Source organism: Perca flavescens, chromosome 3, assembly GCF_004354835.1.
Source record: "Perca flavescens isolate YP-PL-M2 chromosome 3, PFLA_1.0, whole genome shotgun sequence".
NCBI lineage: Eukaryota > Metazoa > Chordata > Actinopteri > Perciformes > Percidae > Perca > Perca flavescens.
Genome location: NC_041333.1, coordinates 4,705,630 through 4,730,206, shown reverse-complemented (window position 1 = coordinate 4,730,206; position 24,577 = coordinate 4,705,630). Strand labels below are relative to the sequence as shown.

Below are 24,577 nucleotides of genomic sequence, written 5' to 3'. Positions count from 1 at the left end.
TACTTATGTAAGGAATGTAGTTCATACCTCATCAAAGTTAGATGGAAATGACATAGCTCTTGTGTTTATAATTTGCAAATGTGAATATAATTCAAATAATCTGTTTTAAATGTATTTTTTAATATAATTTGTCAACACCTTATTTTTAAATCCGGACGTAGCAAGTCACACGTGTATCCCTCCGCTAACTAAATTGTTTTAAAAAAAATAATGTGTATATTAGCCTGACATAACTACATAGAAAACTGAAGTAGCCTAACAGTAACAGCACATGAGACAACGATTTAATAAAAGCGGGATTCTTATTGAGCACGTTTTACTCAATCCAGGTGTTTGGCTGCTTTTGAAACATTGAAAATGTGTAGAAGAAAAACTAACAATTTAAAACGTTGGAAAAAGCCAAAACAAACTGTGAAAAAAAGGCGTCAAAAACGTCGAAAAAAAGGTTGACGGGAAGACAACACAATTGGGTTAAAACAGTAATAATAAACAATACAAAATCAGTAACAGTAAGTGAGTAAGTAAGTGAAAATGTTTGTTTGTGAAGGACGCAGAATGTTCAATCCAGATTTAAAAATGTCAAATGCAAGCTTCTGTAGTGGGAGGCCATTCCAAAGACGGGACACCAGGGGGCACGGTAGGAGAAGAATGGTCTACAACCATTAGATGTAGAAATCTAGACTATTAGTGCCCTTTATTTAGATCTAAATAAAGTGCACTACTGTCTATGAGACGCACCCTAGCGGCAGCAGATGTAATTTGCATGTGGGTCTGGCTTGTTGTCAGGCTAGGCGTGTGTAAATGGTGTAAAGCTCAGATAAACATTGTGGTGCAAGTCCTTATGTTAAAAGTTGCTTACAGCGAGCCTCGTTTAATGTAAATATCCCATTTAACGTGAGTGGATACGAGTGTTATGTATATGTTACTGCATTACAAAGTATAATCAATGTAATGTCATCGAAAAGTAATCACCTTTACTGGTAAATGCAAAGTTGTATCATCTGTCATTGGTTGCTAGGTTACAGAATAGACGGAACTAAAGCGGTTTCTCATTTCTTGTGCCCGGACGTTTTATTCTGTTGCACACCATGTCCTTGACTTCCTACGAGAGGTGATAGCTGATAACGCAGGCAGCTGGGAGGTCACATCAGTTTCTGAATTGAAGGGAAAGTCATCGTTATGGGGTTCATACCAGAAGAGGCAAAGTCTCTCCCTCCCCCGGCAGTCGCCAACAGGAACTCGGTGTGGTTGGCCGGTGTAGGCTGGTGTTCCGCGATGCTTCATAATGCAATTAACCACAGGCCGCCGCTAAAATCAGGTTAGCATGTTTGTTAGCTGTCTTGGTAGCTTAGCTATCGTCTGCGGAGGTGCACTTTCCTCTCAGGCGAATGCGACATTTAATCAAAAAGCAAAGTAACCTGACCTGCCCTTAGCAAAAGGTCAACATGTTGTGTCATAGCCGAGCAGTAACGTTAACTTGTTATGATGATAGCTGAAAGGGTATGGACCTTTTTTCACAGCAGACATTTGGACTTGTCATAGTTGGAAAAAACACAGCTGAAATTGATAACCTTAACGATGGCTCAATTCCATCAAGTGTCCCAGTAAGATATTTCAGTGAGTCAGCATGCACAATACCAGGGTCTCTCCTAAGTGGAATGCAGCCATCAATGGTTTTGAATGCACCTGTGCTTTTCCTACTATGACATGTCAACATGTATGCCGTGAAAAAGGTCTATACGTGCAGTTTAGTGTCCCAAATTCCCCATACAATGTCATTAATTAATTATGAACCTGCTAAACCACCTGGGCTACCCTAACCTGTCTCAAATAAGACCCTCATTTGGGACACTCCGTTTTTGGAAAATAATTTGGGACACTAAACTGCACGTATACCAGCTGAAAGTGTGTGTTACCCAACTTTCTTTCCTCTGCTCTCAAATGTCTCAAATCAAAATAACAAATTAACTGCTAAATAACTGCAAAATGCTCTTTTCATATAACTTTGACTATAAAAATATAACTTTTACATAGCTGTTGACAGACAAAGAACAATGTAGTAAGAGCATGCATCATATCTGCTTTATTAAACACAAAACAGAACAACAGAACAATAAACTCTCCCAACAACATTGTCTTTTGCGCTCATTTGAACTTATTTCAGAGTTGTTGTTTTTAGATCCAGAACTGTATATGCAATGTGATAAAGTATTTTATACTTTTGTGAACTCTTTTATTATAGTTTTGAATTTGACTTTTATTCATGCTTTCAGCGCAAAGTTCATATTATAGTATTGTCATGTTGTGTGCTAAAAACACAATCATCATTTGTCTCATTTTCCTTTTTTAGGGGTTCACCGACAATTCCTAATGGCAACAATTGGTTGGTTCATCGGCTACCACCTTACAAAATATGAAAATTACACTTATGCCAGACTTGATCGAGATATGAACGAGTACATCAGACTCCACCCAGAGGAATTTGCAGCAAAGGGTAAGTGCGTTTTTACTTTTTTTGTTCTAACAGAAGACACAAGAACCAAACAATACAGCTGTCCTCATGTTTAATCTTTGATGCACGTTTCTTAATATTTGATAGTTATTAAGGTCTGGGGAAGTACACTATTTAGCCCCACTTCATCCACTTATTTGTGCAGTTAAGTAAATTCTATTGGACATCACTGATTGGTTTTTGATGACAATTTGTTGCGTAACAGTTGTCAGGTGGATTTTCATCAAACCGAGGAACAATATGTCAAAGAAGGAACTGCAGTCTGTTTATCTAATAATAGAAGCATGCAGTGCTGTATATATTAGTGATGTGCGATACCACTTAATTCCTATTCGATCCGATACCAAGTAATACCCAGGCTGGTATTGCCGATACCAATACTTTTTACGTATTTTATTTGAAGTGTGATGTGACAAATAGTTTAAAGTAAAATAAAAAAGTAGGCTGTAGGCTTACCAATTCCAAAGTAGGCTATAGCTGCATAATGACAAGACAATAGGCTAAACTACTCTCATATTATTTAATTATAAAGAAAATCTCAGAGACTTGTATAGTAAAACAGGTTGAAAATTACACACAAATAAAAAAAATGTCCACACACAACGTCACTGCTGTCTTTACAGCTAAAATACAGCCAGACATGACTCCTTTTGCGGTCAGCCATAGTCACTCTGCAGTCTGCAGTCTTCGTAGCGGGAAATTAAAGAAGGGCTGTTGCAGCGGCCGGCTCCGTCACAGAGCCGCAGTGCACACACAACTGACCGGCAGAAGGAGAAGTAGTTCCTTCCCCTAACCGGATATAATTAGACTTTTCAGGTGACAACAAGTTACTTATGATAACATGAACACTTGTAATTTTAAACTCTGGTGGATTTGTGAGGACTATGGTTAACTGCTCCTCAGATCTCTGCAGGGTAAATCCAGACAGCTAGCTAGACTATCTGTCCAATCTGAGTTTTCTGTTACACGACTAAGAAAACAACAACAACAACACATGTTCCACCAAAACAAGTTCCTTCCTGAGACTATTTTGCTTAGCACCGCCCATGATGATTGTGATTGGTTTAAAGAAATGTCAATAAACCAGAGCATGTTTTTCAAGGACTAGGAAGCCCCATGCTTTGTAGTTTGTGGCCTACTTTCTGTAGTGTTTGAAGTGCAATGTGACATTTGTAGATTTTCAATTTTTTAAAACATGACCCATGTATGTGTCTTATCAATTTGGATTCTCTCTTATTTCTTTTATCTCCCAAGAAAAAAAGACCTTTGCAGAGATTGTCGAGCCCTTCCATCCTGTGCGCTAAGTGTAAGCGGCTGGCGAGATGGACGAGGGGAGGGAGAGAGAAAACACTTGCAGACTGCCATCTGTCTTGAGTGGTGTTTTTGTGAAATCTTTCTGTCATTTATTGTGTGAAATAAAGTTATGTAAATAAAAACAATACCCATCTTCAACATTTTTCTGACTGAAACTTTCCTGATTAATCAAAACAGTAAGCATGATGAGTTTTTGTGTGTAACATAAAACAAGCCTAGAACACGTCTCTCGTTCATGATGATTTTAATCAATCAACATTTTGCTTAATCTTCAACACAGTGTCCAAGGGACTATAACAGTTAGCAAATGAAGAGATAGAATTGATCAGGTTTAACGTTACACGTTTGTTCACCATCCATTAATTTAGACACATGGGGTCACTGAATGTAAACTGTTAAGACATTTGAAATGTGCAGGTGACTTAGTAACGTACAGCATACAGCACTTTAACAAACATCAGATATTTTGCCTGATGTTCACATATCTTACATGTTTTCTAATTTGCCACTCCAATGATGTCCATATATTTCTCAGTGAGGCTCTGAGTCTTCTTGGTTAGGTCGCTCATCACACAAAACAGTCCCTTCAGGTGGAAGCGGAAGAGAGCTTCAGGATCCGTGTCCAAGAGAGGCTCCAGGGTCTTGTTGAGCACTGCGTTCTTGGCCTTGTGGTCATCTTGGAGAATCAGGCTGCACTCCACTGTGTTTCTTATGGCCTTGAACATCAGGTAGTTGCCATACAGGTCTCTGCCGGACTCCTCTGCTGCTTCGCAGTCCCACACCTCATCAGAGGGAACGTCCCGCAGAAGGCTCGGCAGGAGAATGGTCTGCTCCATGTCGCTGACAGCTGAGTCGTATCGTCTCAGAGCCAGGAGCAGGTTGTTTTTGATGAATTTTGCTTCGGCAGACTGCATGGTTCCAGTTGGATGTGGTTGGCTGTTCCTGTGCTGTGGTGGCTGACAGTAGGAAGCAGTGTGCAGTGCAAAGCCATGAGAGCAGATACTGGCGAATTTATACGGTTAGCACAGATGGGTTGATCAGTCCAGTTATGTAACCGCATCACCCGATACGTTTAGAGTGCTATGTGGAGTCAAACTCTTCTCTTTATTTGTTTTGCACAACCTGCTATTTCTCTGAGGTCATAATAATGTCTGACCAAATTTCAAATCATTAACCATGCAGATAATTATGTTTGCATGACCCAGTGATAGATAGCATGGTTTTGAATATATTATTTTAAGTTTAAAAAAAATGAGCTGAGGGATGTCAAATTGTGGACCCAACCAAAATAACCGTACTGTTAACCAAGGTCAGCTGTGTTTACATTTGCAGGTTATCGTAGAGACTTGAACTCCTGTTTTTTTCTGTTATCAGTTGGCAAATAATATTGCAAAAGATAGCCTAAAGATAATTTAGAGTGTAATCTTTAAAATAAGATTTTATTAGAGTCTTCATATAATCATAAAAATGAAGGAAGGGTCTAGATGGGCCTGGGTGCTTACATTTGTTTCTAGATCTGATTCCCCTCAAAACTCAGTTATGTCCGATAATATGGTTATTTCATGTTTTAGAAGAGCTCTGGTGTTTTCTGCACAAATGGAAATGACAGCTCTGCAGACAAGAACAAAGCACAAAATACCAGTGTGTGTCACTTAAAAAGACAAAGATTATTGTTCACAATAGGATGGCTGCTCTTGGGATCAGGTAGGATTTTAAATATATACTGAGTGACCTATGAATAACAATGATTGTACATGCTATATGTGACTTTGTGGTTTGATAATGTTTTTTTGTGTATAACTTTTCTCACCCTGATTGTTTGAAGTGCTCTTATGCTTTTTGGCTTTTTCCCTTTCCTTTATTGTGTTATATATCTCTTTTGTTCACGTTATAGGTTTACAAAGTGAAAAAGCCCAAAGTCCAACCCAAAGGGACTTACCATCACAAACAGAAAACACGGTTCACCAACTGCTCCAAACAGCTCTATTGTAGTCCAGCCTTTACTTCAGAGACAAATGTTGTCACGTTATAATGCTCGCCTAGCTGCTAGTGTGGCACGCCCTCATACTCTGCTTCTGACTGGCTAGTAGTCCTTACCTAGGTACTGAGCGTGTGCAACTCCCAACAAAAATGGAACAGAAATGAGATGCCTCACTCTGTAGCTAAAACAGAGAGCTCAACACACAGGGTGAAAAGAGGAGCTGCAGCAATGTGCAGTAGAGCTGTAATCGGGCCTTAAAAATTAGGCCTGACAAGGCCCGAGCCCGACAAGTACATTTTGATTGACAGCTTTTTAAAAGCCCAAACCCGTTTACAGCCCGACATTATTCAATGTGCGCACGCACACAGCTCTTTTGCCTTTTGTCAAGAATGAGTCATTTATACATTTTTTTAACATCATTTATTCATGACTAGCGTAGGCTATAAGCCACTTGGAAGTTGGAACAAAGAAATAAAATAAGTCCTCCAGAGGCCAGCCTCCGTTTCACCACATCACCTGACCGCTCATTTACCATGCAACCCGGAGCACAAGCCCGAGGCTGTGTGAAGTGTGTGAAGTGATAGAAATTAAGACCGAACCCATCGGGTTCGGGCAAAGGTCTCCAGCTCTAATGTGCAGTACAACAAAATATGGTGTTTTTTGAAAATTAAACCACATAAACCTATTCTGGTGCAAAATGAGCATAATATGAACACTTGAATTATTTTATTATCATTATTTTCTAGTTTACTATGCAAAACACTTTAGTAAACATAGTATCATAGAATATGTTAAGCTACCAAGTCAAGGAAAAATAGTGCAGTTTGTGCAATGTGATACATCACATCAATAAAAAATGGAGAATAGAAATATACAGTAATACAGTGTAAAGATTATTTTCTTAAAAAAAGAGAGAAAAAACAGCAAAGTAAAGCATTAGATTAGATTTAATGTCAGTTTTACATTAGGTCAATTTATTCAGTTACCGTCTAATTTGTATACAAGCAACAGTGCAGTTTTCATGCAGATCGATCTTACGTGAGCAACAACACAAAACAAAGAACAGACAATCTCAGTGAGTGTTTTAGATGTACGGGGTTAACATAGGCGTAGGACGCTTTCTCTAATTACGTTTTGTAACACAGTCATTAAGAGTTTGGCAGTTGTCTTCTTGTGCCTGACAGTTCTGTAAACCAAGAGTCCCATACAATATTTCCTGCTCAGTAAGATTTTAATAAACTAAATCAAAGGCATTTATTCACCTTACTTTGCACCATCTACTCGAACCATGACGGGAATCTGAAAGCAGATGTCTGTCTCCCTTCACTGAGACTTTCCAAACACATCACCTGGTAACATTTTTTTTTTAATTTTGAAAAACGGAAGGGCCACAGTTCAAGAAATGTGAGAGCACAAGCAGAGGGAAGAGGACAACGTCTCTGTTTCCCTCGGGCGACATACAGAGAGATCTACTATGTTGGACTGCTCAGTCAGTTCATTCAGTTCAATCTGTGCAGTTTGAGACGGGACTCGGCTCGTCACCACTCAAGCACATATACTGTTTCCTCAACACTGCTGCATGCTGAAAATCCTCCAAAAAAGTTCTGAATTCTCCCCGCAATCCAGCTCGTTGTTTCTAGATTCATTTCACATCTTTCTTCTGTTGGCCTTTAAGAATGATTTCCAGGACGGTGGTAAGGTCCATCATCTTGGTGAGCATTTCCATAATGTCGGGATGATCCTTGGCTCCACTGATGAACTCCTCCAGTGTCAGCTCACCTGGGAGCCAAGTAAAAAAGATGAAAATAGCATCAACACATTTAAAAATAAAAAAAATCAGGGGCTTTCAAATTGGGGATTGGAGACTACTCGAGTGGTTATCAATGGTTCATATTCATGCATTAGCTCATTGGGGCTGGTCTGGTCTTGGTGACATTATTTCTAACAATGAAAAATGAAGCATCACGTTAGTTCATGCAGGACACGGAAGTCACATGGCCACTAATTTAATTATCATTCCAAAAACATACTTCAGGGCTTTGTTTCTTGATTTTTCATCTGTGTTTAATACAATTCAACCAGATTTACTTTTATCAAAAAATATTCAGATTCAGATTAATCCTTATCTTATTCTTTGGTATTTTTCATTTCTCACAAACAGGGTTCAGCTAGTCAAAGTAAATGACACACTCTCTACAACTAATGTTGGAGTATGGACTTTAGGCTATATTAGCTCCCATATGTTGTTCACTTTATATACCTCTGACTGTACCACTAGTTTCCCAAACCAGTTTCTGTTCAAATACTCCAAAAGACTCCACTCTAGAGACCCTGTCTACCAAATTTGATTTCTCAGACTGGCCAGGAATATTTCAAATGACAACTCACATGTTTTGCACAGTGAATATCAGCTTCTGCCTTCAAACAAACGCTTTAGAGTTAATTCTTTCAATCGCAACAGACTTAAAAACTCTTTCATACATCAATCTATCCTATCGTTAAACCAAATACATTAAATCCAGTGCAATATTTATTCAGGGTTATAAGGCTCCACGACCTTGTCTATGTGTATGTTCATGTAATTTTCTGTTGTTATACATGTATGCTTTGTTTCCTTACTTGGGTGTTTATGTCATTTGTGGTAATGTTTGGTGTATGTCCTTTGGTGCTATTCATCTTATGTATGTCTGTATGTACGTATGTCAGTGTCCTCTTTTTTATATGAGCTGCCCAGGGATGCAAAAAGAATTTCATCCCTGGCTGACAATAAAGTTGGATCATATTGTATCGTATCGTATTCCCACCGGTCACAACCAATCACAGCCATTTTTCACATCAGGCGGTCCATTTAAACTCCTCACTGCTTCCTGCTACTCCAATGCTGTCTCACACCGCTGCTGCTGGCAAAGTTTGTCTCCACCATCCCAGCCTCCACCTTCCTGATTTAGAGTGTCATCATAACTTAACTCTGAAATGGTTTTACTGTCTTGGATTGGGCCCACTCTTGTGTACAGGGGGTTTTAGCAGTGTCCTCCCTGTTTCAGCTTAGCATGCTGCTTGTATGATCCAGGGAGCATCATTAGAACAGAGCCTTCATCGCCAAGTATAACTGTATTTCCATTTGTTGCAATAAATGGTTAAATCTATGACAAGAGTGTTCCTGACTGAACTGTTGCTATGTTCAGGGCTAATACATTATTCTATTATTACATATAACTCCTAAATTGACAATAAAATATTTCTTACCTTCTCCGTTGACATCAATCTTCTCATATATAAGAGTTACAATTTCTTCTGGAGGAACTTCGTAATTTCTGGTGATATCTTGAATTGCCTGATAGAAGAGTTCACACAGTTAGTTAACTCTTAGGTAAATGGACACTTGCAAAGACTAACTAGGAGACTTGTTAAGAGTATATGGCTATTGCACCTACTAACAACCTTAAAACGACTACTACAACCATGACATTTAGCAACCTGAACTGCACGGCTAAGTTAAGTGCATTCCACAGTTTTTAGATCAGGATTTGACTCTGATTAGGTGAAAAATCGTCAGTACCTACAGTTATTGATATAATAGTTAATATAATAGTGACAAGGTGAAAAGTCGTCATGTAATCTGTAATCTGTCTTTAGTGGCTGAACTAGGTAACACAGTAAGAATGGACACATTTAGACTTTGGGTTGGATAAGAAGCCCCCATGGATTAAGTGTCATGTTCAGTTCATGGCCCATTTTTCTTTCAGAGCAGAGCTTCTAAGCTTGACAATTCAGGAAACCTTGAGCTGGTCAGCCCCACAGATCTATAAAACGTTCAAAGCAAAATACAGTGTACCTTAAATATGGTCTCCAGTTCATCCTTGTCAATCTTCCCATTTCCATCTTGATCAAAGAGCTTGAAGTACCACTTTAGTTTCTGGTTAATTTCTCCTTTCAGTAATAAACTTATTGCTGCGATGTATTCCACAAAGTCTATATAGCCATCCTGCAAAAGGACAAGGACACATGAGAGACACCGTTAGTGGAAAGACTATGACTCCAGCAACACCAAAAGGTAATATTTCGATTAAGATTTTCAAAATAGGAATTTTATCATTTATCGTTTTATCGCTCTATGCGACGGCTTTAAGGGTAATGCAATGCTAAGGAAACTACAGCAGATACTGTAAATTATGTACTTCTCATTTACAAAGTATAACCCTTCGTTCAGGGGGCTACCAACAGAATAAAGAAGAGTCTAACCTAAATTGATTCAGAGATCTCCACAAACTCCGAACAAACTGTTTAAAACCATTTGAAATATTGCAGCGGGCCTCTTACTTTCCACTGCAAAGTTTGTTTCTACCAGACTATTACTACTAGACTTATCCTTTGAGGTTCATCATCACGAATTCACCAAGCAACTGTCTCATTATCTATCAGACAGACCGGACTTGTAAGGGAATTCGTCACACAATCCATTTTCCTTTCCTGAACAGGGAAGAAGAAATGTGCTGCAGGTGTCTTCTTACCCCATCCATGTCAAAGGTGATGAAGACCTGCTCCACATAGCTGCTGGACTCCTCTGTCATACCATTCATGTCAAGCATAGTCTTGAGCTCAAAGAGTGTTATAAGTCCTGAAGGAGACTCCCTCATGAATTTGGCGTACCAGTGGTGCATGTCCTCCTCCATGATATCATCCAGGTTGGAGTTATAGGAACCCATTATTCCTCTAAAAGGTATGATTTTGGTCCAGAGTCCTGCAGAGAGCCAGTGGTGAGCTTGAGGTAAGAGAGGACAGTGTTCCTACAGAGCACTGGCAGCACTGAGGTCTGGCTGAAATCTCATGCAACGACCACCTTAATCTTTAAGTCTTTGCACAGCCAAAAGGAGACATAACCCTTTAATAGGATAACTGCACAAGTCTTCCTAGAAACTCAGGACATTGCATAGTATTGGACTAAAGTGGGTTTGGTTTCCAAGGAAGTTGGGTCTCTATTGTGTAACTATTAGTTTAAATCCTTGACTATTTTTAGGGTTTAATTGAAGACTTCCGCCAAAGAGCTGGGGGCCAAAGTCACAATTCTTTTGTCTATTTTTCTTTTCCATATTCATTTTCTTTTTTGTGTGCAGTTTTTACATTTCCCTGTAGTGAGGTATTTACATAGTGCTATTAGTTTGTATTCTCATCTGCATAGCCACATCCAGATGCATGCAAATAAATAATTTGCCCACAGAGCTGCATGCCCCATCTCTAAGGTTATCACACACCTCTGGGATTCTTTAGGGAATTAACCAAGGGAATTCCTGTTGGAATAAACTCATCCTCTTTACAGACATAAACAGACTAGGGTGGATATTTGTAAGCTACAAAACACACATTAAGCCTCTTATGAAATATTACATAAATGTTATTATAATATATAAATATGCTCATACATTGTATGGGTATGTTAGATACAAGGAGAAACATGTATACGTATCAGATAATCATTTAGAATTTTAGAGCTTTTCCACCTTTAATTTTGACAGGACAGCTAGGTGAGACCCACTGAGCCAACCTGGCCACACAGTGCAGTATTTAATGCTTAATTGTTAATAATGTTTAACAGGCCAGAAGTGAAAAGTGCTCAGGTCAGACACGGATGCTGCAGCAGAGTGCATTACACTGCACAAACTGGGATTTTGTGCTGGTTTGCAACAATTTAACTATATGTTTGGGACAAAAGCTATTACACAAGAGCCAGCTACACCATTTTTTTTTTTTTTTTTTAAAAAGAAGTGAAAATCCAATGCAAGTATACGTTGCATGTTGCACTTTAGTTTTCCTGGCATGTTACCTCAGTGGTTTTCTAAATGGGGTCCAAGGATCCTCAGGGGTCCTTGAGGGGTTGCAAGGGGGTTCATAGGGGGAATTATTTTGTTTCACTATAATTCCATCTAGGGCTGGGCAATATGGAGAAAATCAAATAGCACGATATTTTTGACCAAATACCTCAATATGGATACCGCAACGATATTGTAGTGTTGACTATTGGTGCTTTCATAAAATATTTACACAATGAGATTTTTGATAAATAATCATCAATAATGTGGATATAATGACTAAGTGGGTAAAGGCAAATAACAGAACAGTTACAGTGGTCAGAAAATAATATAACTTTACTGTAACGCAGCCTTTAAAACCAGGAAAAGACAACACTTATGCCATATTACGATATTATCCATCCATCCATCTTCATCCGCTTATCCGGTGTCGGGTCGCGGGGGGAGCAGCTCCAGCTACGATATTATGATATCCAAAATCTAAGACGATATCTAGTCTCACATCACGATATAGATATAATATTGATATACTGCCCAGCTCTAATTCCATCCATATGTGACACAATGACAGAATATATGACTATTTTGATCATGGGTTTCATTCACTTTCTGTAATAAAACATAGATTAGCAAAAATCCTATCAGATGGGGTTCCGTGGTCTAATTTAGGTTCGTTTAGGGGTTCTTGACATGAGAAAGTTTGGGAATCAGTAATAACTATTATCCCGATCTGGTCTGAATAGTTTCTATTAATAAGATTGACTTGCCTTGTCTAACATTTGCAGATAATTTAACCATGTTCAACCCCTTTTCCAGCTTTAGTTTCCACAACCAGGTCCAAATAACTCAAAACACTTTCTGTGTGATATCGACATGCAGGAGGGTGGGGGTTCATATGTTGTTTTTTTCTCTGGAAGACAAGCAAAAAGGTATTATGGTTGAACCACAGTCAACAATCAGCTACTGCCTGACCCTAAAATGACAACAGGATTAAGGTTATAAAATCATTTCTTAAAATAGCACCAATATTCAGTCAATCTAATCACATCAACCCCAGCCTTATAATGTAAATCGGCTTTATTTATTTTTTTAATTGCATTTAAGAAGAGATTTTATCTGTGACAGCGTTTGAGTCAATATATAAAAAAAAAAACCTGCACACACACATTCAGAATGGATAAATAAATGTTTAACCAACACTGTTGACCCATGACTGACCTCAGTGTGGCTCTGCATGATCAGTCTCAGAGGGCCATGTGTATGATAAAATGTAGAGAGTGGTGGTGTCTAAGCTAAGAGGCCATCAAAGGTCAGGGCTTATTATAGTAAATCTGGCTTTAGACGATTAACAATTCTCCAAATGGGATTAAGGAGATGGACCACCAGTGACTATACAGGCAGCCCATGCAGCTAGTATCTGTTAGCCTATCAGGTATGCACAAGCAGGATCCATGCTGCCCTGTGCCGTGGCACATGACCTGTGGCACTGCTGCCAACAGATAAAAAAGTGTTTTTTTACAGAACCAAGATGAACACATGCAGAAACCCTCCCAAACAGCAAAGAGCAGCTCAAGCTAAATAAAGTTCTCCAGTCAAAATCAATAAATACAGTCAAACAGAAATGTGCCTGTTTAAGTCTTGTTTATCCCAACATTTGCAATATTTGAGGGTTCCAAAGAACAGGTGGAGTGATTTAGTTTTAGGTACAGTAATACGCTGTAAGTTTTAACTTGACCTTCTGACCAGCATGTGACTGGCATGCAGCAGGGACGTTTGAGAACTGCATGTGAAAATATATTTCCCCGTAAGGAAAAGGTGGCCCAGGGGGGAAATGCTCAGTATGTATTTCTATTATATTTCTATCAGTATTATTAAGAATTTATGTCATACACAATTTCCAAGTGATTCCAATCGTGCCTTTTCAGAATAGCCAAAATTAGCTGATCTGCATCTGAATGATAATTTACTGCTAGACAACACTTATATTCAAGTATAAATTCTATGCCAACCTAATACTTGTTTATACCATATTTTTATTATTGAGTCCATTGTAAAAAGGGAGATTATTATGAGATTGTGACTGAAGTTCCACTGTAACTGCGTGAGCTTCAACTGCGGTTTAAGCTGTGACAAATCTGTAACAATATTCTTTATTTGAGAAGTTACAGGTTTTATACATTTTATCTTATGTGATTATGTCAATCAAACCATTACCATCAACTGTAATCAGATGAGTTCTTACCACAAAAAAAAATGTTATACTATATGTGTTTGGCTCAAACTTTAGCTCTTTCCATCAAGTCTTGTACCGAGTGCAAACAGCTGAAAGGAATAATAATAATTCTAACCACCTGGTGGATGTGAAGAATGACATGTTTGTGACAAAATAATTTGGCACAAACATTAATCACAGCTGTAATCTTATTAGAGGCTAGACATGTTGACATGATCACTGCCAGGAAACAGACTGCAAATGATATACATGTGATATGCCACCGGTGCTATTAAATGCAACAACCTGCTACTAACACAACTCAAGAGGTAAATATCAATGCAAGTTCTCAATCGTTCGCTCAAAAAAAAAAAACAGAGAAAAACAAGAGAGACAAAACAAAGGAAACAGTAACTGTTCACTTAAGATAAGATAAGATAAAATAGACTTTATTAATCCCACACTGGGGAAATGCCTGTGCTACAGCAGCTCAAAAGAAAAAAAATTACACACATCAGAATAACACAAATACACATTTAGTAGACACAAAAATATACATAAAGTATAAGAAATAGAAAACTATTACTATTATTATTATTATTATTATTATTATTATTATTATTTATTATTATTACAATTAGTTATACTAATAGTAATAAAACAAACATATTTACACAATAAACACAATTATATAAACAGACAGTATAGATAGATAGATAGATAGATAGATAGATAGATAGATAGATAGATAGATAGATAGATAGATAGATAGATAGATAGATAGATACTCCAGTAGCTTAACAAACATAACACAACAAACACACATACACACACATATCTTACATACATAAAAATAACTCACAGAAATTTAAAGAGTAAAAAGAATTAAAGGTGCTATGGTAGACTGTGTGCAATGGTGATAGTGCTTAGAACTGCTTGACAAATATATATATATATATATATATATAGTTCCTACCACTAATCTACCTCAATAGGGCTATGTGCAATTTTTAAATGTGGATGCCTGTATGAGTGTGTCTCCCATGTGTTTTTAGCATTAATATAATATGTTTGCAGTGGTAGCTTTTTTTTTACTATGTATTTATTTAGGTATATATTACCTCGTAGACGTTTGGCACTGACAAGGTCTGCACTTAATTTTGTTATATCTGTTACAATGACAATAAAGATATTCTATTATTCTATTCTATTATATATATATATATATATATATATGTTATATATGTTATATATTATTTTTAACGTATATATATATATATATATATATATATCGTTAAAAACAATATATAACAGGGAATAAGTTACAAGATGTAGATGTTATGACCACAGTCCAGATTGTATAGGAGGGCTAATATAGCCTATAAGACAGTCAGGTGTACAGCAGACAAAGTGATATGATGGTAGGGGCTGAGAGAGACAGACAGGCTCATGCTGAAAAGTCCATTTCTCCCCTCCCCCTTTTTTGTGGTATTGAAGAGTTGGCTGGCACTTAGTTGCATGTTTTGGCATGCACTCCCACATGTCAACCACAATGAACATTACAAATACAGCAGGTTCATTCTTTGTGTATAGAAAATATAGTTGTATATGGACACACATAGCCTTCACTTACAAAATGATCACAGCAACAGGCATGCTTAGGCCTGTAGTTTTATTTCTCATGCATCTGCATTCAATCCTCCCCCACATGCTCACTCATTATTCTTTGCTGTTCTGTCTGGGGCTGTCAATCATGTTATCAGCTGTTCTCATCAGCTGATCTCATCTATCCAATAGCTCAGCAGCACAACTACAGTGTTAGCCAATCACCCTGCTGCTGCCTCTGTTTAAATATGATTATCTCTGCCTTCAGTACATTCATGCTCCTGTTATGTGCGTGGTACATTCACGGCTGTTACGCTATTTAAATCTGTTGTCCTCTCTGTTGCTGTCAGCTTTCATTTCAGTGCTCTGCACCTCCCACATCGATGCCAGTCTTCGCAGATTCTTAAGCTCCATCAGTCTAATAAGAACCATCAGCCCCCCCCACACACACGCCACCACCAACAACAACAACAACAGTGTCTGGACTCCATGGAGGGAATTATCTAGCTGCTGCTTAGGGCAGAAACACCTCCCAAAACAAAACTCCCTGTACAGTCTAAGCGCCAAAGACTTTCTGCCAAGACCTAAATGTCACATTGTGGAACGATGTGACAGTTATCGAGGCATAGTATCGCTTTTTCTTTTAAAGCCAACAACCCTTCTTCCCCCCGATAACCCTCGCTCTCTAAGCCCGCTTTTGCCGTACAGCCGTTACAGATACTGTCAGCGGGGCGGATGGTTAAGTCTATATTAGAGGAGTTGTTTCGGATACTTCCCTATATTTAATACTGTAGGTATTAAAATATTAGAGGTTCAAATATAATAAATATTGTATTATAACTAATAATAGGTTCAGATGAATTAATTGAGATACTTCCCTATGGTTCTTAGATTATTTTTAAAGAGACACACACACCCCCGCACTGGCGGGTTCTCGCTACAGTGGAAACCCGATGACGAGACAAGAGGCTTTTGATTGACAACCTAGATGTCTCCCGTATGTGAAATACACAGCACACAGAAGATCTTTATAACCAAACAATTACAATTGATTACTCACACTCGGACAGCTGCCTCTGCCGTGGTCACAGAGGTTTCCGCTCAGCTGGAGAATCAAAGTTTGTCAGGTCGGTCCCCGGGGTTGCTGCAAACGGCACGGTTAAAGAGGAGGCCCCCACTTCTCCTTTCGGGGGGTCCCCGCTCACGCAGGCAAGTGGCAAAAAGGAAGAGAAAAAAAAGGAAAAAAGGAAAGAAAGTCTTCTAAAAAAAGCGAAAAAAGACTCACAAGGGTTTTTGGGTCACCTTGCTCAAGACGTACACAGGTGGTTTTATTATTTTTTTTAAAAAAAAGCAAAAAGTTAACAAGCAAACAAAATAAATGGAAAAATGAACAGAGTTCAATCACTCAAAAAATGCTCTAAGACACGAAAACGAGCCCAAGGGAGAGAGCGCTTTTCGGCAAAGCACCCATTTTTATATGTAGGCCTACATTTCTTGGGGTTCAACCCCCCATCACAGCGAGGTGTGTTTTATCACATTTGTTTCACCTTACATGGTAATACAGTGTTAAAGCAAGCATCAGGTTGGATATACGTAAAAACCATCTCATATGACGATATTTCCTTTATACATATGCATGTTGCTATCTAACATAGAATCTAACGGCTCAATTCGACTGCATTGATCAATAGGTCAGAGCCGTAACCTTTTCACCTCTTATGTGCACCCAGAGTCTACCCCTGTACACAGGGCCCCAACAGCACTTTCTCTTTTCAGCTGTGCAGGTTCAGACAGACAGTTACGCAAAGCAACTTATGCATCTGAAGCCTCTTGCAGACGCTTCCTCTTTCCGACTGCGGGGTCAAATAGGCAGCTTCACACCGCAACTCACACTAAAACTCTAAGCATGTTTATAGTAATATCAGTAACACAAAAACTTAGCACGATTATATTTCTAAAGGCACATTAGCACTCATAAACCAAAATCAAAGGCAGTATTATAGTCTCAAGAGCAGAAATATATTTTAGCTGTTTTTGGGTTAACTCATATCAAAAGCGGAAGCACAGTCTCCACTGTTCTTGAGCGGATATATTTCGAAAGCAGAAGTATAATTTTGGCTGTCTTTTGGATTAATACAAATACATTTCAAAAAGCAAGAAAATAAGTTTTAATTTGTTTTTTGGATTTTCACATACTCTCGTTCAACAACATATCATCTGTTTTAATAAACATTCATCAATACTTCATAAACTTGTCTCTCCTTTTTGAACTGTTTTCGAGGGACCCACAGTTTTGGTTTGCAAATATGCAAGTATGGTGACAGAAAAAATTGGCATAGATATGTAAATACAAATATTTATTTGACATTTAAAAAAAAAACAGGTTATTCAGAAACAGGTTTTGTACAAATGATCATACATGAAATCACAGTGATAGTCAGGAAATGAATATACATACTTACAGCACCGAAATTTATACCAAGACTCTTACAATTCAACTTGCAATTAAACTAGGCACAGTAATACACAATAAAATCTCAAATACAATATTGAATATTGTATTTTATACACTGTATGATTTTGGTTGCCATTTTAATGTGAGTAAAACCACAGAAGGCACTTGTCCAAAGAACAGTTTTAAAAGCCTATTAAACAGAACACACAATGAGATCATCCACGTGACCTACAGCCACAGTGGGTTTGTGCGACTGTGGTCACGCAGGTTCCTGTGGTGCAAGATGCATCATATGCAACATTTTGACAGACTCATGGGAGAATCACACAGAAGTCTGAAAAAGGATATGTACTCCGTGAAACTGTCTCCTTCTACAAAGACAACTCCAGTGTTCCAGACAATCTTAATTTCCAGCTTCATCACTGAACACCAGAGACCACCAACCGCCTTCCTGTAGGAGCTTGTGTCTCACTTAAATGACAAAGAAAGCAAGATAAACCAGTTTCCCAGTCTATTTTTAAACACGTGTCTAGGAGTGTAAGAAAAAATTGATACACTTGATATTTTGTAATACTGTATCAATTTTCAAAAAGACAATATTGATTTTTTATTTTTATTTTTTTTATTTACGTGCAAAAATACTCATGTAAGACAGTGGTTCACGTTTATGTTGTGTTTAAACCCCCTACTGCTAGATGGCTATGCTGAGACGCACCACTAGTGTCCTCGCCTAACAGTGCCTAGCCATGCCTGACTTTTTGCTAGAAGCTAACAACGTAGCTTTGGCTGAACTTTGGCCTACTTTAGCATATAAAAATTAGCTCACTAAGAACCTGTGAACCACAATCCCAAACTGGCAGTTTGATTTTCTGTGCACTGAATTGAATTGAAATGAACTTCTTTGACTTTTATGCACATCACGTATTTTTTTAAGTTTTTCTAAAATTATACTTTAAAAAAATCCCAATATATCGCCTTACGCACAGTATCGAAATATATTGCAAGATATTGAATCGTGATACGTATCGTATCTTTGCCAATATACAGCCCTACATGTGTCACTAGTGTCTTAAAGACATTTTTAGGGAAACTGGATCAATGTACATCTGCCCCGACTCATCTGGCTGCTCCTGGTCATACAGAAACTGTCTGAACACGTTGTACACCATCTCCCTGCTCAGGGTTACGTTCCTCAGCTGATCTTGCTGATCCTCAGGCATGACAAATGTCAGCTGGTAGTCAGCGATGAATGAACCGTTCCTGTGGTGAGAGTAAAGCACAAGTTCACACATTTTTCCCAGTAAAATGTAAAAATCCACTTCATGTAGCAGGGGTGAAAATGTAACCTCATTAACAATTCAGCTTCCAACCTGTAGGGGGACTGAAGAGGAAAAGTGCTTTGGTGTTGCTTTAAGTGCAATGTGTGTTTACCTGAAAGCAGAGATCTCAGCTTCGGAGAAGTATCGTCCCAGAGCAGGGGAGGATCTGTAGAGGCCAGCCAGCTGGGTGGGGCAGGTTGAAACATGCAGAAGCAAACAATGAAAGTTAAATATTTTCACTGGCGCTAACTTACTTTCACTTCACTGTGAGCTCTATTCTGCTGCTGCTGAAGTCCTTTTACATTCTCTGTGAGATATATATATATATATATATATATATATATATATATATATATATATATATATATATATATAAAAAAGCAAATTATAAGTTTGTCAGCATATTCCACAGTTTAAATATTTGTTCCTATATCCTCAGTTATAAATACAACCAATTTATATGAATTTATTAACCCTTGTGTTGTCCTCCCGGGTAAAAATAAAAAAATGAACCCTTTTTTTCAATACCTGAAATTATGAATTATTTTCACTAATTAAAATCAGAGGAACATACAGTATGTTAAAGGCACACTATGCAAGATTTGTACCTTAATATAACAGCTTCAAAGTTATTTAGATGGTAAACAAACTCGTAGTAGGGCGAATCATCCCGATAGCAAAGCAGTCAGCGTTTAAAGACTTTATTTGTCCATTGTTTATTTCTAAAGAAACACGACAATGTATAAAAGGCTCCATTACCTTGTACCTCACGTTATGGCTCCGTAGCAGACGTTTTTGTAAAAATAGGCTCACGATTGCGTCATAACCACGAGACTTACTGTCACACAGTAGAGGAATTACCGTACAGTACAGGAGAAGCTCGCAGGCAGTTTCGACTTACATTAGCTGTTTAAGTTTAATTACTAATGTTAACTAGCATTTTAGTTAGCAATAATTAGCCTGGGCTTATGTTATCTCCTTACATATACCTACACTCTCCGTCTCTGTAAGATTGGGAATGATTGAGATTTCTCTCGGCACAGCTACCAGAAGACTTAGAACTTTCAGACAGGTTGCTCACGTCACATCTACGTCTTCGAGCTCAGTTGGAGGCTGCTCAGTAACACTCAGCCATCACCGAAAAAGTGATTATAATATCCTTCACTGGTCTCCGTCCAGAGCAACGGGATCTGTTGGTCCATTGTAATGTTTGTGCTATTTGATTAAAAGAAACCCAAATTTCTGATAAAGAATCTTTGAAAACAAATTTCACCTGAGGACAACAGGAGGGTTAAGTTAAATATTTGAAATACAGGTCATAATTAGTGTAAACCTTTTCTTGAAGGTGAGCAGCGAGTGTTTGGCTTTCATTGGAGGAATGGGTGGAAAGTTCCTCTGTAAAGACCAGATTGGGAAGTTGGAAGCTCCCATTGAAAGACCGAGGAACTGTAAACAACGAACGGTCAAAGTTCTCATCCTCGTCCTCGTAGATCACTGCTCAAAAAGAAAATTGGTCAAAACGGTGCTAAAAAGTGACTGCTGTATTGAAATGGTAACATTATGTAATCATTAGCTTCTAAAATAGTCTACAGGCTCATTGCACACAAGTGTTGACACGTAATAACTTACACTTTGACTTTCAGCTGGCCATGACTTAACATTTGTGCTTTAAAAGTATGATAAGTTGCCTTGTTACTTATCAAAGTAAATGAAATTTTCACCTGACTTTTCACTGTTTATGCACATATTCTTTAATAAATGGGGCATCTCACAACATCTCCCCAATATACAACACACACATCGCAAAACCTTACCTGAACACAGGTACAGCGAGATTATTATCACAGCCACAATGAGAAGAAAGATGAAGAGGATGACCATCCACAGTTTGACTTTCCTGTAGACAACCTCATTCAGCTCTCTCTTTATCCTGTCCACGGAGCTGTTCTATAGGGCATAATGAAATTGCTTCGTCAACATAGGGCTGCAGTCTATGGGGGTTCAGGTTTGATACTTAGATTTTAGGTGGAGCATCCCCTTAATGAGACATCATTCAAGAAATAACACTAACAGAGCATAAAAAAACCGGGCATGGATGGTAAATTAACTCAGTGAATTGCCATGTAACCGAAACATTACACTTCCTTTATTCAGACATGGCCAAGAAACAACACATTTGTAACTTTTTTTTTTAAACTAAAAGTCTTGGGGCGGCCTCTAGCTCACCCAGTAAGAGCATTCGCCCCATGTTGGCTGAGTCCTGCAGCGGTGCGGCCTGCTGCCTTTTGCCGCGTATCATCCCCCTTTCATGTCTATCCACTGTCTCTACTACTAATAAAAGGAAAAAGCCCACTCCAAAAACCAAAAAAAACTAAAAGTCTTCATACCTTTTGAGGAGTGTATGTATTCCCCAGTTTGTTTTGAGCTCCTGCTGCATGGTCCACCGTCTCCCCATTACAACTGGGAGTCTGACAAAAAGACCCAGCAGACATAGGTCACTTTCTTCCCTTTACCTACTATTATGGAACATCTAGGGATAGTGTTGATACGTTCACTTCCAGAAGAGCTGACAAAGATGACTAAAATAAATGGGTTCCACAGAAATGAGGGCTCCGTTTTTGCCTTTTACACAGAAATGGAAAATCCATTTGAAACAGAATATATGTGTCATTATATCTATAGCAAACTGTAAACCTGAAGAAAAGGCGCACAACCTTTGACGGCAGCTCACCTGTGCAGGAAGCAGCCCCTGTCGCTCGGTTGTATCAGGGTTCCTGTGGGGCGCACCATCTACATCATCTGCTCCCCCCTGTAGGAGCGGGCAAATATAATATTACTATGAAATGCTAAACATCACTATCGGAAGTTTTGTGCAAAAGTGATTATGATAAATGACTTGAGATTAGTTTTTTTAGTTACCTAGGAAGAAAGTAAATTAAAAAGTAACAATACAGTATATGGTATGCCTCTAATTATTATCACAATTTTGTATGAGATAATATTACGATGATTATTACAAGTAATTATATACTACTACTAATAGTAATAGATAGATACTTATTGATCCCCAAGGGGAAATTCAAGATCACAGTAGCTTAAAGACATCACACACAACATACACATACATCATAAACAGGATGATAAAATAACACATCTACATGAATAATATGGACAATAAAAGAAAAGATACTAAATAAAAAAATCCACATGAATGTAGGGATGTAGAAGCATGAGACGCTTGCAGTGACAGGGCAGGGACTGAACCTGTGATTCAGTTTGCAATAGGTATAAAATCAATAATAATAGCCTAATAATAATAATATTTAACAGGCCACTAAACGTAAACTCACGTATTCAGTCCCTTATGAACTCACCTGTTCATGAGAGGAATATGACGCTCCATCGTTCCCATTGGTCTTGAAGGTCTGCAGCGGGATGCCATGGGTGACAACGCCTTCCAGATCCATGCTTCCTACTCACTGTGCCAAATGCCTGGCTGTAGCATAGACAGTATATAAGACAGTATATAGGGCTGTAGTCGCAAGCCCGGAAGTTCCTGTTAGTTATAACTTCTTCAATAATAAACCGCACTGTCCGCGGGGCCATAAACGTTTTTAAAAAAAAAAAAAAAAAAAAGAAGCTACAATTTCCTCAAAAACAGGTCGCGAGTTCACATGGTTTGACTGACAGCTCGTGGAAAAGTTAGTTTTTCTAGAGGAGAAGTTTGATAGTCTGGATAAACCGAGGCCGATCTGCCGGCGACTTGATTTAACGTTCAGTCTTAAAAGATTGAGCTCGGTCTGGTGATAGCCAGACAGACTACAAGTTAGGTAGTTAGTTAGTTAGTTAGTTAGTTAGTTAGTTAGTTCTTATCCTCCTCGTCCGTTCCCGAGCCAGCCAGGTGAGTTCCTTTTAGTTTCTACGGCTAACGTCAGAAGGCGTCGTCAAGTTAAGAAACCGGGAAATGGGTCACGACGAGTTTACAGGAAACAACTCCGGAATTCTTTAGAATTTAGAAGTGGCTGTAGCGATTCACAACCAGCCGGTTGCTGTTAAATGGAAGTTCAATATAAGGAAACGGAGTGCAAACACAAGTATGCTCGCCAGTGAGCCGGTTTTCTCCCGGGTAAAGGTCTCGAGGATTTTATGATTATTGAATAGCCAAATGACACGCATCAAGCCTATCGGGTCAAAATACCTTTTGGGTGGTCGTTGCTGTTTATTTTTTTTCTATGATTTTGTTCTAATTAAGGCGAAAGTCTACATGAAAAAAAATCAGATATGTCAATTCAATTAAACATTGAAGTATACCTAAAGTAAGGAACATATATTACAGTGCACAACTCCTATAGATAGCACCTACTGCAACACACAGTACAAACAGTAGGCTACTAAACAGTTTAAAAAGGACGGTAAAAATAGGCTTGTGCATGAAGAAATTAGGTCTTTTTTGACATGAGATACACATTAAAGTTTCAGTTTTAGGGTGATTTTACAGAGGATAGAAATGTATATTTGTTTTATCATTATTGCTGTTGCTGCCATTTTACATGGTCACCAGTAGAGGTCGACAGTTTTTTTTTTTTAAATTAGGTTTTCATCCCCTGCTAATAATGCTCTCAGGAACAAGCACATTTCCTTCTAAAAGATCAGATCATATGTAGAGGTATCAAAAGTTATTTTATTTTATAAATACCCAGATTCCTCTAAAAATCGTTTTTGTTCGACGGCTTTTGATTTTTTAAGGCCCTGCGTGCACACAGGTGTTAGGATTAAACCTCAGGTTGAAATAAGGCAGAGCTACAGTGGAAAATTAGGAGACTCCACGAACTAGAGCAATTATCAAGGTGTAAATTGTCCTTCCTTAACAGGTGCAATGTCGATCAAGCGTAGTTTCGAACTGCCAGTTTGTACACACGGACAGGCATAGCCCTGAGAAGATGTCTGATCAGGGAAAGTAATTTCAATGGGAGCGTGCCTATGTTCCCACAGCCCTACGTAACCACATTTCTAAGAATCTCCCCCTGAAAATTAGGCCCTATGTTCCCACATTTTTAAGCTTTTTTTCAAAATAAGGCCATATGTTCCCACAGTTCCCACATTTCTAAGATTCTTTTCCAAAGTTAGTCCTTATGTTCCCACATTTCCTTTTTCATAAATTTGTATCAGATTGTATCCCCCTTACCCTAATAAAATTTTGTGGGAGGATAGGGAACACAAGACCTAATTTTGAAAATGTCCTAGAAATGTAGGAACATAGGGCTGTGGCAACACCAGGCCTAATTTTAAGAAAAAATCTTAGAAATGTGGGAACATATGGCTGACCCCATTTCAATCACCTGTGTGGGTTCAAATATGCACTTTAGCAACAA

General features: G+C 38.3%; 4 protein-coding genes across 4 annotated transcripts; 1 reads left to right on the top strand and 3 right to left on the bottom strand.

Moving 5' to 3' along the window:
• The first annotated feature begins 1,060 nt into the window (after positions 1–1,060).
• Positions 1,061–3,968, top strand: ndufc2 (NADH:ubiquinone oxidoreductase subunit C2). The gene is made up of 3 exons (XM_028571818.1): positions 1,061–1,318; positions 2,351–2,494; positions 3,767–3,968. The coding sequence occupies exons 1-3, from the start codon at positions 1,180–1,182 to the stop codon at positions 3,814–3,816; spliced, it is 333 nt and encodes a 110-aa protein (XP_028427619.1). The 5' UTR covers positions 1,061–1,179; the 3' UTR covers positions 3,817–3,968.
• Positions 3,938–4,877, bottom strand: thrsp (thyroid hormone responsive). The gene has a single exon (XM_028571804.1). It carries the CDS (start codon positions 4,738–4,740, stop codon positions 4,324–4,326), a length of 417 nt encoding a protein of 138 aa, XP_028427605.1. The 5' UTR covers positions 4,741–4,877; the 3' UTR covers positions 3,938–4,323.
• A 2,572-nt stretch (positions 4,878–7,449) lies between these two features.
• On the bottom strand, positions 7,450–10,513 carry guca1c (guanylate cyclase activator 1C). The gene is made up of 4 exons (XM_028572832.1): positions 10,319–10,513; positions 9,643–9,792; positions 9,054–9,141; positions 7,450–7,586 (listed from the first exon to the last, which is right to left on the bottom strand). The coding sequence occupies exons 1-4, from the start codon at positions 10,511–10,513 to the stop codon at positions 7,450–7,452; spliced, it is 570 nt and encodes a 189-aa protein (XP_028428633.1).
• An 8,337-nt stretch (positions 10,514–18,850) lies between these two features.
• On the bottom strand, positions 18,851–23,326 carry c15h3orf52 (chromosome 15 C3orf52 homolog). The gene is made up of 7 exons (XM_028574172.1): positions 22,580–23,326; positions 21,937–22,014; positions 21,593–21,673; positions 21,020–21,152; positions 20,539–20,699; positions 19,318–19,388; positions 18,851–19,146 (listed from the first exon to the last, which is right to left on the bottom strand). The coding sequence occupies exons 1-7, from the start codon at positions 22,670–22,672 to the stop codon at positions 18,948–18,950; spliced, it is 816 nt and encodes a 271-aa protein (XP_028429973.1). The 5' UTR covers positions 22,673–23,326; the 3' UTR covers positions 18,851–18,947.
• Positions 23,327–24,577: the final 1,251 nt, after the last annotated feature.

Excerpts from the sequence above, each read along its gene's own strand:
- thrsp (XM_028571804.1), bottom strand. The coding sequence starts at position 4,740 with ATGCAGTCTGCCGAAGCAAAATTCATCAAAAACAACCTGCTCCTGGCT.
- guca1c (XM_028572832.1), bottom strand. The coding sequence starts at position 10,513 with ATGGGTTCCTATAACTCCAACCTGGATGATATCATGGAGGAGGACATG. Across the intron at positions 9,142-9,642 it reads AACTGGAGACCATATTTAAG|GCAATTCAAGATATCACCAG; the intron begins GTACACTGTATT and ends CTCTTCTATCAG. Across the intron at positions 7,587-9,053 it reads GATTGATGTCAACGGAGAAG|GTGAGCTGACACTGGAGGAG; the intron begins GTAAGAAATATT and ends CTTGGCTCCCAG.
- c15h3orf52 (XM_028574172.1), bottom strand. The coding sequence starts at position 22,672 with ATGGATCTGGAAGGCGTTGTCACCCATGGCATCCCGCTGCAGACCTTC. Across the intron at positions 22,015-22,579 it reads CATATTCCTCTCATGAACAG|GGGGGAGCAGATGATGTAGA; the intron begins GTGAGTTCATAA and ends CCGCTCCTACAG. Across the intron at positions 21,153-21,592 it reads ATACATACACTCCTCAAAAG|AACAGCTCCGTGGACAGGAT; the intron begins GTATGAAGACTT and ends TATGCCCTATAG.
- ndufc2 (XM_028571818.1), top strand. The coding sequence starts at position 1,180 with ATGGGGTTCATACCAGAAGAGGCAAAGTCTCTCCCTCCCCCGGCAGTC. Across the intron at positions 1,319-2,350 it reads CAGGCCGCCGCTAAAATCAG|GGGTTCACCGACAATTCCTA; the intron begins GTTAGCATGTTT and ends TTCCTTTTTTAG. Across the intron at positions 2,495-3,766 it reads AGAGGAATTTGCAGCAAAGG|AAAAAAAGACCTTTGCAGAG; the intron begins GTAAGTGCGTTT and ends TTATCTCCCAAG.